The sequence below is a fragment of the Homalodisca vitripennis genome, chromosome 1 (assembly GCF_021130785.1).
Source record: "Homalodisca vitripennis isolate AUS2020 chromosome 1, UT_GWSS_2.1, whole genome shotgun sequence".
NCBI lineage: Eukaryota > Metazoa > Arthropoda > Insecta > Hemiptera > Cicadellidae > Homalodisca > Homalodisca vitripennis.
Window position 1 is genome coordinate 103,797,788 of NC_060207.1, and position 17,442 is coordinate 103,815,229.

Below are 17,442 nucleotides of genomic sequence, written 5' to 3' on the forward strand. Positions count from 1 at the left end.
CCAACAAAACTAAAGTTGGCCTTTCATTTTGTATCAACAGAAAAATAATTGTTTTCCTTCTAATATTTGTTTAAGAAGTGATATAATTTCTATAAGAATTATTTTGTAACTTAAATACCTGTATTTCACAACATTTTAGTCAGACATGGCATCCTTATTGGAGGAACAAACACACTAACAGTACTTACTACCGTAATTCAATTTTGATAATGTCTTTTCATTCTGAAATCATCAACACTAAAATGAACAAGTCCTGATAGTTTAATGATGTAATAGGTTCATATTTTGGTTATATCTTTCGCTATATTAATATTTACTTTTTGTAAATTTCAGAAATGTTCCTGTTATTCTCTCCAACGATTTTGCATTATTAATAAACAATAAACACATTTCATTGAAGGAGGATATCTTCTTAATGGAACAACTATTTTCTATTATTTGATAAAAGGAAAATCAGCTATTTCCTTCCAGTACAAAAAAACTCCCATCATTACTGTTTACATTTTAAAAATCTTAGGAAATCATTACAAAATATTTGTTTAGTACAGTTTACATATTGTAACTGTTAAGAAAGAAATTACTCTTGATATTATAGGTGTTGTCCGATATTAATAAATTATTTATAAATGTAACTAGCCAAAATTCAACTTAACAAAAGTTTATTTTAAATCACAGACAGTGACAGTTTTAAATCATGTTCATAACCATAAAGCCATAACCTTTGCAATGTCTATTTGTTAAAAACTTTTAATTTGATCAGTTGAATTCAACTGATGAAAATTAAATATTTTTACAATTAACATGTTTTAACTGGTAAATTGAACGCAATTATTCCTCCTGTAATGAAGCACAACACCTAAAAGTTATCACTAATTAATGCAGAAATAAATCAGAATATTTATAAGATGAACTAAATCTGGATGAATCTTCCATTTAATAACTATAAGATTAATAACTAGTACAAATTAATAACTATAAGAATTCTTTTTAATATTGCATGTTAGGAGATTTAGCAGTGAATAATCCTTATTATTTGGACATTTTAGCAAAATACAATAGTAGCAGTAAGTTCCAAGCTGTCTCTGCAATGAGCTCAGCATGATGTAAATGTGTACATAAACAACAGGTGATTATGAATGAGGTAATTATCATAAGAGTTGCTAAGGCAAGGTTGTCTGTTATCACAGTAGTTGTTCAGTACTGTGCTTTGGAGCTACGAGCTCACAACTCTATATGTGTATCATTCCCTGGTGAGCTAATGTGAGCTTTATTTTGTTGTGAGAATGACAAAATTTCCACCTTGGCAAGCTTACTATACCAATCTGCCACCAGGGAGTAAGTATGCTTCATAATTTAAGTTTAATACATAAAAAATTACAGTAATTCAGTTGAGAATTTTTCATGATTTAAACCAATATTGGTTGCTGATACAATCTATTTCAATGATATTTGTTTAATTTTAATGATACATTTTTAAGGTTGTGAATTGTTAAAGATTTTTACAAGGTTAAAAACATATAAGCCTAACAGGATCTGGTTACTGTTTTTCTGACAGAAGTTTATTTATTTAGCAAATATTTCTTGGATATAAATCTATTTACTTTTTACAAAGTACACTGTATTTCTGTCTACCCATCTACTTCCCAATTCAATAATCCTCCATTAGTCAGTTGTCACTCACTTTTTGTATATACCATACAGGTACTGAAGTTTGTTTTGCACAAAATTTACAAAGTCATATTTCAATAGTGCCACTATCTATGGTCTCAGTAATGTACTACAAGAAACATTGTTTGTTTATGTGCTTGTAAGGTATATAAAAGAAGCAAAAAGAATGTTTTGATAGTTTGGAGGAAAATTATATGCTAAAACAAGAAATATGTGTAAAATAATATTATATTAGTATATGATGAGCAGGAATTTATTTATAACAAAAAGTATGTTATTGGTTTTACTATATATGATTGCCAATTTGAATTTCATATATGACATATATAAAATCTTATATATAGACTTCATTTGGTCCAAAGTCACCTTCATTTGGTGACCTCTAACTAAAGGTAACTATGGTAACACACAGAGGAGTATATTATAAAATGTAATTGTTTAAACACAAAAAGTGCAGAAAATGTTACTGCATAATAAATGTGAACCCAATTCTGTAATTAGATTAGTTGACTACATATACAGTTAGTTGAAAAATAGTATTATTTAACATGATATATTAGCAGAAACATTGCTGTAAGCAATCTGCAATCATTTGTCTCCAAAAATGATATATATATATATATATATATATATATATATATATATATATATATACAGGGTGTCCCATGAAGAAACAGAAAAACTGTCAGGACTTGTTCTTACGGTGAAAATAACGAAAAAAGTTCATATACACATAGGTCCAGAAACGCTTAGTTAGCGAGCTATACAGGGTGAAAGATTTCGCCCAGATTTCAGTCCCACCGTTAAAAGAGAGCCCTATTAAATTATTTTGCGCGTTACCCAGGACGTAAAATTTAATGTATATTATGCAAATTGAACTGAAAAATTGAATAAAATTGGTACCAGACCTCTAGCTGCAGTAATTTTTAAGATATCTGAAGAAATACACAAAATTCGGTGTCCAAAAACAAGTTTCATTTAGGTTTCAAGAAGATTAACTTTGTTAAATGTGTAACAAACACGTAAAATTCTTTAACAAAACTTGTAAAGAATTAATTTCTTAAGATAATGATGTAAAATATAAGCCAATAAAAATTATACGTAAACTTTAAGAAAATCAATTTTTAATTAAATAAATAACGTACGAAGAATAGACAAAATCGGTTACACTTTTTTTCTTACTGAATGTACATCCTAACATTTGGAGAAAACATGTTAATTATTGAAAATATTATTGAAAATAATTATGTATAGATTTTATTTATAGAAACATTCTTCAATTTTTTTCTAATGAATTACATACAAGTAAAAAAACTTTAGTGTCATAAAATCTGAAACTTAACAATAATTGCGAATTAATTTACGTTATTCTACAACTTTTGTAACAAAAATATTATTTTCATAGGTTGGCAGTACTAACAGCTGTTCAACAATCACAATTACGAACTTTTTTTTAATATTTTATATTGAAGTGTCATACAGATAAGTTAAGTGTAAATATTGATACAGTATAAAAGTTAATATGCTGTTTCAATTTTCTAATGAAGAATATGCCGACATGATGTTCTGTTACGGATATGCTAATGGAAATGCGGAAGCTGCTCGACGTGAATATCAGGAAAGATTTCCTGCAAGGCGGATTCCGAATGCGAAAACCTTTTCTTCAGTGTTTCAGTTTTTAAGAACGAATGGATCATTTCCAACAATTTCGTTTTCGGTTGAACGGCAGGCACATCATCGCGTTAACGATGAACTTCAAGTGATTCAACATATTCATCATAGCCCGGGTACTAGTACGAGGCGAATTGCGTATCGCACTGGTTTATCGAGAAACAAAGTGTGGCACATCTTGCGTAAAGAGAGACTTCATCCTTTTCACCTGCAAAAGGTACAACATTTGCTGCCGACAGATTACCCTTTACGGTTAAACTTTTATCATTGGCTTCTAGACAACGCTGATAGGGTGAATTCAATTTTATTTACTGATGAAGCAACTTTCACGAGAAACGGGTCCTTCAATTGTAGAAATAGTCATTTATGGAGCGAAGAAAATCCACATGGTACCGTAGAAACCTTTTTCCAACACAGATTTCACATTAATGTTTGGTGTGCCGTTATTGATGACAAAATTCTAGGACCATTCGATTTTGAAGGAAACCTTACAGGAAATATGTACGAACAATTTCTGAAAAATGATTTACCGGCTCTTTTGGAAGATATCCCTTTACAAAAAAGATTTAAAATGATTTTCCAACACGATGGTGCAACTCCTCATTTTTCTTTAGTAGCTAGAAATCATTTGAATGCTAATTTCTTGAACTGGATTGGGCGTGGTGGACCAATCAACTGGCCACCACGATCGCCTGACTTATCGCCTCTTGACTACTTCTTATGGGGACATATCAAAGCTATGGTGTATAAACGTAAAGTTGATACCAAGGAAGAATTACTCGTTAGAATTCGCAACGCATTTGACAGTAAAAGATACAATCCAGACATAATTCGCAGAGCCACCACAAATATTTTACGTCGAACAGAGTGCTGTGTGCATTGTGAAGGAGGGAATTTCGAACAGTTACTAAACTAAGGTTAGTTATTTTGTTAGCATTTATTTTTTTTTGCAATAGTAAGTGAAAATAAAAGTTTATAAAAACATGTACGTTCAGCAAGAAAAAAAGTGTAACCGATTTTGTCTATTCTTCGTACGTTATTTATTTAATTAAAAATTGATTTTCTTAATGTTTATGTATAATTTTTATTGGCTTATTTTACATCATTATCTTAAGAAATTAATTCTTTACAAGTTTTGTTAAAGAATTTTACGTGTTTGTTACACATTTAACAAAGTTAATCTACTTGAAACCTAAATGAAACTTGTTTTTGGACACCGAATTTTGTGTATTTCTTCAGATATCTTAAAAATTACTGCAGCTAGAGGTCTGGTACCAATTTTATTCAATTTTTCAGTTCAATTTGCATAATATACATTAAATTTTACGTCCTGGGTAACGCGCAAAATAATTTAATAGGGCTCCCTTTTAACGGTGGGACTGAAATCTGGGCGAAATCTTTCACCCTGTATAGCTCACTAACTAAGCGTTTCTGGACCTATGTGTATATGAACTTTTTTCGTTATTTTCACCGTAAGAACAAGTCCTGACAGTTTTTCTGTTTCTTCATGGGACACCCTGTATATATATATATATATATAATTTATTTATAGCTTTATTCGTTGTTCAGAATCAGAATAAATTTATTTACAGAACCATTAAGACATGTAATCATGTAATGGTGTCCAATAGAATTTTACAATGCATTCATGTCTCTTGCTTTATAAATTGGGTTTTGTAAGTTCATAATTCTTGCACGGAGTACAGAGGTATTCTACTAACCAGTCCTAAAGGCTTCTCTTGAGATTTTTCCCACTGGGCCTATTCAGACTCTGCTGCAATACATTGTACATCTTGCATCTATATATATATAATTTGTGTTGTGGCCGAAGAATGAAGTCTGTGGCCCTCCTGGTGTTGTGTGAGTGCATGTTCTCACCTCTCTGATTTGCCATGTTGTCTGCATTTGCTACAACTGAGAGGATATATAAAACTACGATAGTTAGTATTTTTAGAGATTTAAAGGCTTTTCTCCAACTGTATTGTGGATTTATATCTGCTTGAATCCTGATGGTCTTTTTTGTATGACAAGAATTTTGTTCACATTATTTACAGATGTTCCTCCTCAGACAATAACTCCATACCTTAAATCTCTCAATTAGCACCCCTCTGCTCACTAACAGTTGCTTTGATCCGAAAGTTAATTTCTTTCCCTTTTCTGTTATTTGAATCTCAACAATTTGACTGAGCTCTTGAAGATAAACTGCTACCCACTTTTTTATGTATCTTGAAAGCCTAGTATTGATAGTTTGTTTAGAATCAGGTCTTGCCCCTAACAGTCAACGGCTTTGCTGTAGTCAGGTAACACAGCCAAGACATGCTTTCATTCTTCTAACCAATCTGTTATATACTTAACCAGCCTTGTAATGGCAGTGATCATTGTCCTTCCGTTAAGAAAGCCATGTTGGCTTTCTATGATCATGTTTTGATTTTCCACGTGGAGTAACATTCTCTTCAGTGCAATTTTCTTAATTATTTTTGAGAAAGTGAATGATAAAGTGATATTGGTTGATAGTTTTCTGCTTTGGTTGCTGGCCCCTTTTTATGTTTGGGGTATACTTTGGCCACCTTTAGCAGTGAGGGAAACTGTCCATTTCTAAAAGATGTATTTATCACACTAACCATAGGTGGGGCTAACTGTTTTGCACAGTTCTTCACCACTTTTTAAGGAACTTCATCATTGCCACAGGAGAACTTTGGATTCAGTGATCCAACAGTTTCTAGCACCTCGTTCTCTTCAGTTAATGTTAGGCTTAGTGTGTGGTTGCATTGTACATGCATACCACTCTCAGAGGTTGTTTCTACATTATGAAACTGATTACTTTTTTCCTCTAGAGTTAAATCTGCTACAGTCAAAAAGTAGTGGTTAAGATGTTAAACGATCAAAGTCGGGTTTTTTATTCCAGATTCCCATCTATTTCCAAGTGAAGTGTGGTGTTAAAGGTGTCGTTTCTCTCCATTAATGATGCTCCACAATGCTTTAGATTTATTATTGGAGTTGATTATTTGTTCAGAGGCTACATCATGTTCCAGGTCTTATAGTTTGAGGTCATAGGTTTTCTTTCTTTCAGCCATAATTTCTCTTATGGTTCCTGTTCATAACTGAGCAAGGATTTAAGAAAGTCTTCTTTTAGCACATTCACCTCATTATTATAGGACGTTTCCGCTTCTCCTTTGGTTTTGTTCTAGCTATTTTGTTTAGGCAGGTAAGGTTTAGAGCATTGATGTTCAGAGAACAATCTAATGAAAGTCATTATACGCCAGTTCTTTATAATGAGTGTTATGCACTACATGCCAGGTTTCTTTGCAAGTTAATTTTTTAAATAGTCAAGGTTTTGTTTGTTAAAAATTCTTTTATAAAGAGAATGTATGAGCTGCGTTGTTGAATGTATGTGTTTTCATAGTTAGGGTTCTGCACTGCTACCCAGAGTGATCCGATATTCCACCCTGAATAATACTGAAACATACATTGTCCTCAGGTAGATTTGTACAAATGTAATCAATTGATGTTACATTTAATATAGTTGTAACAACATTATGATAACACTCAATATTTAATATTCAGTGAGGAGTATAAAAAGGGAAGACATTTTTTCTTATACAAGAATGAAGTATTTGTTTTTAACACCATACCTTTATAGTTTCCTAACAAATATAATGAATTATTAAAATGTGATTATATGAATTTTACAATGTTTTATATTTAACAATTATGCACACATTCAATAAAGCACAGCAATCCACAAAAAGTTATATTAGATGTTACTTATATAATCTTGGTAATTTAAAATCTATTAAAGAGAAGCTTTATTTCACAAGTGTAACCCATATATCTGGAAATTGATACCATTTCTAAAAACAATGGCAGACAACATTATATTTTTTATTATGATCATATATTTATAAAGATTTTTTTTCAAGGTTAATTAATTTAAGTTTTTCTATGGAATCATTTTAAACAATCTCTTTTTTACATATGATGAGGCATACACATAAAAATATTTCGACAAAGGATCTATGACTAAATTTTAACAAAAACTGTATTCAATTTTTTAACTGATAAAATGTAGTATTCATCATTTTATTCCTGTTGTTGAATTTCACAAAATATTTACTTTGATTGTAGTATATTTTTTATACAAATTTACAAATTAAAATCATTATTGGTACATATTATAATTAATATAATTATAATATGTAATTATAATAACTAAATTATATAGTTTTATAATTTATGTATGGAATAAAAAGTATTTTAAATTTTAATGATTACTTGTACTTTTACTTAACTATTACAATATTGTCTAGAACAAGTACCACCTCCAGTGCCAATAAAAACCTACAAGTGGGAGGATGTCAGACGAGAGAGGTTGGCGGGGGTATATCCATGGACGCACGTCATCAAGGGGCCCTTCGATGACAAGGAGTTCCAAGATAGCAGGTAAAATTTAAAAACTACTCAAGTAAATTACTGTTTAAACTGCATGACAGACAATATAGATTTTTCAGAAACTTGACATCCATCAGTAGAAGAACCAGTCCATCCATAAGGGCTCTGTGCCTGAGAAATAAAATTTATATATAAAATGAAAAAGTCTCTCTATAAGAATCAGTACAAACTAATACAATTACAAAAAAATTTGCAGTCAGCACTTCCATTGCAGTTTTTACGGTCGCTGTAAAAAAACACCCCAGAGCTTTAAAATAAATCAAATAACATAATCTCTCACTTTCTATTAATATTATTCTATTAATGTATTCTTAATAACCCTTGTATTGCTAAGTATAGACTACAATGTAGTAGAAATTTTATTTTTTCTAACCTTTTTGGCAAATTAATTTATTGCTTTATATGATATTTATACGTGTTTGCCATGTAAAACATTTGCATGTATTAAATAAAGTTTCTTTGTTTTTGACAATGGAAGGATTGCAGATCTCGAAATGTAGTGTTACTGATTTATTGTATCACTGAACGATGGCAAATGTCCGGAAATAAAGTTTGTTTGAATTAAATACTAATAGTTTTTTACTAGAGTAAAGATCCTTAATAAATGTGGTGTGTAATATACTGAAATAGACAAGTTTTTATACACTGTAACCACCACGAGAATAAAGAAAAATATGATAGCTAATGTTCACACATAGAAGTTATTTGTCAGGTCCCTAATGGTTTGAACCGCTGTAGTGAGGACTCCATTGAACACTCACACTTGCAAGCTCCTAGTGGCAAGAACCAATATATATTTCTATATGAAATTACTTGATTAGCTCTGTCTGACCAAAGTTGATGGAATCCTAATGTCAACTAATCAATTTTGATCAAGCCAGGTTTGTTTGATGATATTTGAGATTAATGAAAAATATGAAACTTGCTGGCAATTCCTCCAATGGGTCTTGAGTTCAAGAGGTATCAATTTTACTTGAGTTATTATTTAGATAAAGTTTACTGATAGGATGTTTTGCTTCCATCTGGAAAACTATAGTATTTATACTGATTCCAATAGCAATAAGCCTTCAAATTATCTCTAATTTTAGATCAAATTCTATTGTATGAGTAGTTCCAATGACACCGGTGTACCTGCATCACCTTAATAAGAGGTTTTGGATTTTCTCCTGATCTTATTTGCTGGATCAAATACTGTTATTTATAACTGACAATTAGAGTGATATTTGAAGTAGTATTCTGAGAGTGTAACCTACTTAGAAATTGCTCAAAATCACAATTTTTTATTGGGTTTTGTACATCAGTGATGTGAACTGTGTCTAACTTTATGCTGATGATAATAAGATCTCTTTACTTATATCCCAAATTAACAACCATTTAATTCTGAAATTAGCAAATGCTTTGCTGAAAGGGGAACTCAAATCAACTAACTACATACCTCTGAATCTCAGCAAAGGTATAATAAGGCAGTATAAAAATAAAAATGAAAAATTATTAAGAGGGGATAAGGGACAGTAGGATTAAATTAAAACATTGAGAAGGGTCTTGTTATTCCGAAGCTAAAAGAAACTTGGGTGTTTTAATGTAGTTCGCTCAATTTTATAACAAAGATTTTTGTTTGATGATTTACAGGTTGTTTTAGCCTGATACCTTCTTAAATACAGCACCATCGTTGAAAATAAAGACATATATTATAGTAACAAGCTTGTGTAGATCAAATACCTATCATGTACGGACTGGAAGTTTCCTGAGCTCGCTAAATAGATGAGTAGGATGAGAGATCTACTGTTAGTCCCTTTTTGGACTATGTGACTCTATACAGTCTTGAATATGTGCTGTATACTTCTACTGGTCAGGTGTTGAAAGTATAAGTGAGGTGTAGTGTTGAGAGATAAATTTAAAAAAGAAGGAAAATTCTATTAAAGATCAAATATAGAGACATAAACAGTAATAAATAGATACGAAAACTGTGATTTTTAATATATATTTAATGGTAAGTAAGACTAAAAACAATGCAATCTAAAATGTTATAATTAGGTGAACTTCAAAATTGTTTCAATAATTAAGAAATATCTTTAATAAATGGCCTTGTATTATTAAAGGTTATTTTATTCAAAAATTATGATAGCCCAAAATTATAGTTTCATGTTTTAAAGAAAAATTAACTCTTAAATAAAATATAGTGTTTCATAACCATAAACTTCTGTTTTCCCAAAAATATTGAGCATTAGTTTTCTTAGTTGGAAACAATTTATTAACTAACATTTTTGTTACAAACAAAGTATGCAAATGACACCAACAAAGATTAGAAAGAGGGGGAAAGTGCTTACAGCCTCGCCAATAGTAATTAATTAGGCAATGAAATTATTTATGGTACTCAGCTTTGGAGAGGGGGTGAGGCTTGAATCAAAATAGAAATTTAATTTTAGATGGCATCTGTGAAAAATGATCTTGCAGTTGTTGACCGCATCGCCAGGATGTTTCCTCCGGACGTTAGTGGATTCTAAAAATTTGTTAGCTCATACCGAGACGGTACAGTAAGTTTGCAAATCGAGGCATTCCAAGATCGTAGGAACCTAACCTAGCGTCGTCGTCCAGAGTAGTCAAATTGGCAAGAATAGTAGCCGATGTATTTATAAATGGGATGGGACATGCGCTTTATTGTTGTTCGCTTAGCAGGGACTGTTGTGGTGGGGGGAGGGCGAGCTGCCGGCGACAATTAGATGTCGGAGAGCGAGATGTAACGGGTGTGTATGTGCAACGTTTGCCGCTGTAGAGATGTGGGGATGCTAGATGGACGGGGGCAGAGGACGTAAGCTCGGCCGACGACAGGACAGCAAGGAGTCGCGGGACTCGTCAGTGTCGAGCACAAGCCGCGAGGTGCGCTGCGGCTGTCAGTACTTCCAGTCGGACAGTCTGCTGCCGGAGCGGCACACATTGGTCGGCACCAGACCTTCTAGCCGCAACATGGGGTGAGTAATCACCACGTCACATACAGTTCAGCACAAGTCGAGAAGTGCTGACAATATTTTCTCTTTTCTTTGTTGAAACATTTCGTAAATGTCAACACAAAAAGAATAGTTTCAAAGATCATATAATTATGATACAACGCATTGAAAAGGGTCTGGAAAAGAATAGAAAAGGCACTGGAGCCCCCAATTTCATCCTTTAAATACTTGGCCAGCATCTCTTGTGGTGATCTTAATCCGCCCACCCAAGTTCATTGGTTCGATCAGATAACTCCCGCTCGCAACCAGTTGGCTTAAGTTTCATTTTACCAGTTACGGCTAAGAAACTCTCAATAATATATAATATGCTTAACAGGCCATCAACTTAATGGTGATTTCTGAACTACGTCCAACGGGCAGGCAATCACGTAGTTTCCCACCCAAAGAATAACCACACTGTTTTCACTTGACTCGCCAAACCTAGACTGAGGCATTGCTTGGCACTAATACAGGTTACATTAACCCAAGTTACAGTGTATTAAACCAATAATTTACTATTAACGCTTTGGTGCAAGATTCCGTACCAAATTACGATAGGTCGATATAATTTAGCATCAGCCATTACACGTTCCTCAAATTGCATTATGTATCTTGATATTTTCGCCGTTATTGTGTCATGGAAAACATGCGACTCAGTCTATTCCTGACTTGACCCGAGTGTTTTCAAAACAAGTATTTTGATGTATATTCTATTGTATATGTAACTTATGACTCTGTTACAGCACTACACAGTTTAATATAATAAAGAATATATGTATGTATTCGGTGACTCTTATGGCGTCCATTGGCATGATCAAACAATCCATGAGATTCCTGTCACACTCATCACCAGTTAAAACATTAATTGTTACCCCTACCAGAGAGACTTTAATTGGGAAACAGTAGCACGTTAGTTAAGTTTTTACAATCTATCATCAGTGAAAAGTATAGCAAGCGTGTTATAATATCATTAAACAGTTCTTAGTGCAGTGACAATAGATATCCCCATATTTCAAACACGTCTGTTGAGTTGTGAAGAATTCTAACCTCAGAAAATGTTGAGCACAGAAATCTCATTGGAACACTGTTCATCGTGCCGTCCAATAGGAACTACCTTTAGCGAGACAAAGTGTATAAATAGCGAATTATGTTGAATCATCTTAGAAGTTATCTTGCCTTGTGACTCTAACCTAATGCTTCTCCTACATCAATTAGTTGTTCTCCATCGTCTAACACAAAAGGACATTACTAATTCAAAGCTCGTCTATTGCTTATTGCCACAATCTATATGACATATATACGATTAGGTTATTCTAACTAACTTGGGTGTTGAAGTCAGTGTACCATCCAAAGACAACGGTTGTCTTCTACTGTGTCATGTTATTTGTCACTTCTTGTCGTACATTCCTCTCCACACTGTTGCTTTTAGAGAAATGTAATCTATTACTTCAGTTGATGTGCGTTAGATGCCAGAGCTTTCGACTTGCTAATTTTATTTCAAATTCTAAGTAGGGATACAAGGTTTTTTTTCATTATAATCAATTGTATTAAAATGCTCTTGTATGTTCCTGATCTTCTTCAATCTTTATTTCAATTTTGGTACATTCATGACCAAAAAAATAGAGGGGCTTTGGAAGAAAAAAAAAATAAAATGAAATGAATTTGTGAATACACAGGAGGGCTTCAAACTTAATCCGAACGCTAAGCCTTCTACATATGTTCCATAAGCCGCTACCTGACTGCAAGGTCAGCATATGTTGTCTGCTCCAATGCTATCAAACTATTACTAAATGAAAACTCTTTTGGAGTATGATAACAGATCAAGTTTCAATTCAATTTCTGGTACATATTTAAAAAAATGCTATTTATCAGTGTCGCTCGGACGAACACTATAAGAACAATAGCAGTTAACTGCCAGACAGACGACATACACAGACAGCACCAACTAATATTTTAGCCACGATCTACAGGTATCAAAGATGAGTGTTGTTTAGAATCATGCATCACAGGTGGTACACGCTCGAGCCACGCTATTGTGCAGGCTATCAGCTGTTCTATTATAAACTATTTTATAACTGTGCTAGAAGACAACAAGTTTGGCGTAGTGTATGACTTCATCCAGCACGTCCCGTTTTCCACTCCAAAAATAGAACTAGCTGTCTCACCGTCTTCTAACCCAGAGCAGCAATATCTCACTATGAACTTTTTAACGAAACTCCTACGTATCAATATTATAGACCTGCTATTAATATAAATATAAATTTTAATACCATTTTTGTATTGTAATATAAAATATGAACATCAACACCACGGAGTATTTCTAAACAGCCGCACTTATATTTGTAATAACCAAAATACATAAATGGATCATTTCCGAAAGACCCTAAATAATGGGAACTGTTTAATATTACTAAATCTAGTACTAGTAAAATAATTATTTCTAAATCAGACGTAAAAAGTAGGAAAACGTGTAAATGTTGCAGTTTTTATACCACCCTAATTCTCTAGAAATAATGCAATTTTTACATACAGTCTACTCGTTAACTTCTTCGCGATGTCTTTCTACTCTTGAAGGTTGTTTCCTATTTTAACAACTTCCTGTATAAAAAATGACAAATACTTTTGCATATGATAATACGCAACACATATTTACTTCAGCCAATCAAATTTCCTTCCCAGTCCATTTCATTACACCTTTTATCAAAGAAGTATTCGTATTATAGTGGAAAAAAATTGAGGGGAATGTCAGAATTTGGAATCAACGCGTTTTTAAGATTACACTACAAACCATGTACATTGCATGTTTATCTTTTAATTTGGGTCGCAAAGTTGCTTTCCTTTCCGTTTCTTTGTCCATAGAATAAACCAAAAACGAATTGATCTATAGATTTGGAACTATGCTTGCAATTTAAATTCTACATAGGTAGTAAGATCAAGTTCTATGATGGTGCGTGCCTCTCAGTGGGTGTTCCTCATCTAGACAGGATGCCGTCAAACATTCGCTTGTGGCCTTGGCGAAGCTTGTTGCCGATATGTGGTTTGATGCACTCCTACCTTACTTTTATGTCGATGATATTTACAATGGTAATAAGAAGGTTAGAAAAACATGTTCTCGTAATTAATGGGAAAATTAAATGCATCTAATTTTCCGAGATGTACAAAATATGTATTCAAAAAACATATAACAAAATAGTGGTTAAAAATTTTAGGTAATTCTGCGTGGAAAGTAGTGATCATTGAACTATTTTCTTTTATACCTTCCTTTTCCTTGTGGCTGAGTGTTTGTGTGACGGTAAGTAAGGCCATGCAATAATCTGTAAAACTGTATTCATGTATAGTTTAAACAAAAACAGGACAACAGAGTAGGGTGTTACAAGGTACTAACGCGTATTATATGCGAATACCACAAAGAAGGTTTAGCAATGCCTTGTTGTATTCCCAGACATACAAATGGACGGACACTCGGACAATGGGCGTGTATTGCAACGACCTTGACTCGCTGAGAGCTAGCGACAATCAGCTGATGATGACTGTGACTGTACTAACACGTCATGCTGTAGTAGATCTAACAATACTTCACGACTGCTAACGATACTCCAACGCTGTTTGTAGTTTTATTAGCTGCTCAATGAGTCAGTTAATGAATTAACCCACTGAAGTAGTCTACGTACGAGTAGACTTCCGGGCCTACTTTATTTCTGTTATATTTTACTGTTTCAGTCGGGGACTTGTGGCGTGGTTTTGTATTCTAGCTACCGCTATGATTTATACTAGCGCTATGATATATAAAAGTACAGTTTCCACGGTATATTTGGCCGCAAAAAGCAAATGTTGATTGGTTTGGTGTTGGTGGGAGGCGTGACAGAAAGGGCTTTCTGCAAACTTAAGTGCAAACACAGCATACTACTACTGCCAACCAAGCAATACCAAAAACAATACATTACTATAGTTGAATTGATTACAAAATAGGACTGGCGCTCGGCATAGGAGAGGGAGCGACGTTGCCACGTCGACAGCGCTTGGCGTTACAGGGTACAGCAGATCTGCTAGCCACGCGCGTTTCACTGACCGTTTATTGTGTCTTCAATTGATTATATTATTATTCTATTAATTTCTTCATTATGGTTAATATTTTTGAGTGACTTTTGGTTATTTACACAAAATTATGATCAAGTTCACTCATGACCTTGTTTGAACTTGTGCTCATACTTTTCGTTTTGGTGTTCATAAATGAAACAAACTCACGTAAATATTTATTTAAATAATGACATAAATATTTGGTTGCAAATTTTATTTTAAATAGGCCTAACATTAAAATTGGGTAGATAATAATTGTGATGTAATTTTAAACCAGTATTCATAAAAATGATTTAGAATATGGTTTTTAAGTGTATAGTTTTGTCGTATTTGCATGCGGAAATAGAATTCAAAATATATTCGGTTTATTTATGCTTTCTTCATGTCTGCATCAAATGGGATGTTGAATTTCTGTAGCCATTCCAATACTATGTTTGAGGATTTTCCAAATTTGGAAGAAAATTGTTTACAAACCAGCCTAAAAACTTTTCGTGGTCCATTTCTTCATGGTAATCACTCGTTTTTTTTTTCGAAGAAAAAAGTAGAAGGCTGTTTGGAATAAACCCTTTAGTACTACCAGCGTGAAGCAATATTATTCTTCCCCCTTTACCGAGAGGTACGGACATTGTACCTTGAACAGAGTTATCTGTCCAAGCGTTTTTTTGGGAGTGGTTTGTGTTAACCCATGTCTTTGTCAATCCAGACTACTTCATCTAAATTTAAGTTCTTCATTTGACGAAGAAACCTACAGCGCCATGCAACTGCATCTGGTCTTTCAAAAAATACTTTCCGTTTCCCAACTGACTTGTACTTGAAGCCAAGTTGTTTTAAAATAAGTGAAAGAGAAGATTTGCAGCCGTTAAATAAATCGGCATCCTTCAATGATTAAATTAGTTTTTTTTTTAATTTGGATATTGCTTTCGTCTATAGTATGCATACACATGACGGATTGCATCTTTTTGGAAATTATCCAGATTTGTAACTCGTTTCTGACGTGGTAGTTTCTTTTTGTTTGGGGTACGTACTTCTCCACTTCCTCCCTCATTAATGTTTTTCTTCTCCTCTGAACAAATTTTTACAACGGTATTTTTATTTATGCCCAGGGCCGCTGCAGTTCGTTGTACAACTTTGACAACGGGTAAGAGTGACCCATTGTTTGTTTTTTCCTCCTGGAAATATTCTTTGGCAGTGAAAACAAGTTTTCTGGCTTGAGTGCGCAGAGGTACACCACGTCCTACGTTCTGATAATGTAAACGCTTAAGATGAATGCGCGGACGCCCACGAGATTTACAATTTGATTTTCTGCATTCATGATGTAAATATAATCATTAACTACCAGTACGAAGGTTATGAAAGTACAAAATAGTTTGTTACACTACTGTAGGCCTAAGTCACAGCTAAGTCCTGAAAAGGACTGTTAAACAACGGTAACACCACTACAGTTGCACAGAACACGAGACAAAGTGAAACGCACGAATCGGTTGCTGGGCAGAGACTGAGACTGAGGAGTGACGTGCGGATATGAAAACGGCAACGCTGTGCGGTTTACTCGAAGCTGATTGGCTGCTCTCAGCCGTCGACCGCGCCCCCCTCCACCGGTCCCAGTCCTATTTTGTAATCAATTCAACTATAATTATTTATATCCTAGTTGCCATAATTTGTATTAATTCCAGTTGGTTTAGGCACGTAGTCATTCATAAATAAATATAAGCAATTTTAACATTAAATTTCGTTGTGATTTTAATATGTGATTATTTAAGTTTAAACTTAATCCTTCATTTTGTTAATACTAATTTCAATTGAATCTGTAACCAAAAGTATTCAAGTATAATGACAATTTTTCAAATATGAAACAACAAAAAACTACAACAAAAAATATATGACAAATGTGTATAATATTTTGGGTAGTACAAGAGTAAAGACAATTTCATGTGTTAATATGATGCCATTTACTAAAAATTTAAGTTCATCTCAACATCTAAATCATGAAAGTGAGCAAAGTTAACGATTTAGTTTAGTCTTCTTCTACGGATATTCAGTACAGTCTATTCAAAGGTGTGTTGATCATGCAGGGTAGTATTCCATGGCCAAATGTATATAAAAGTCAGAATGTACCAATATCATTTGTTGGGTATGCAGAAATAGAACTCATATATGAGTTAGATTTCAGCAGTCCAATAGCAAATTCAACTTTTGAATTAAGGAGGCAAGCCCCATAAACTTTTATTCCATTGAGGGGAAGGTAGGTAGTTTTCATATTTTTTAATATTAGCCTATATAAGTAAAATACAGCATGACTAGAAAATGTAGACCAACATATAAAGAATTTATTAAATAGATTTAATTAACAAACAAAAATACCGGTAGTTTTCTATCAAAAACCTCTACTCATAAATTTGTATATTCTCCTTGTCCTCTACTTAGTAATGATCATAAAGTTATGTCCTTATCTTACAAGTTACGCTGTGATGTATTAAGTGAACTGTCACATTTAATGTGTCTAATCTTGTATTAGTGTATTGTTCTCTTGGAGTATCTTCGATTATGGTTCAATCTGTAATACAACATCATAAACTAAATTGTGTGCAAATAA

At 33.2% G+C, this 17,442-nt stretch overlaps 1 protein-coding gene across 3 annotated transcripts in view; it reads left to right on the plus strand.

The window, feature by feature from the left end:
• Nucleotides 1-17,442, plus strand: part of LOC124368295 (titin) — a 53,942-nt gene that overhangs the window by 8,207 nt on the left and 28,293 nt on the right. Inside the window, exons 1-2 of one of the 3 annotated variants that reach the window (XM_046825571.1) lie at nt 1,216-1,335; nt 7,647-7,779. In XM_046825571.1, the coding sequence (XP_046681527.1) occupies nt 1,284-1,335; nt 7,647-7,779 (185 nt within the window). In that variant the 5' untranslated portion in view covers nt 1,216-1,283. Of the gene's footprint in view, nt 1-1,215; nt 1,336-7,646; nt 7,780-10,485; nt 10,758-17,442 lie in introns of those variants that run through there. The other 2 variants (XM_046825582.1, XM_046825574.1) reach the window with 2 other exon arrangements.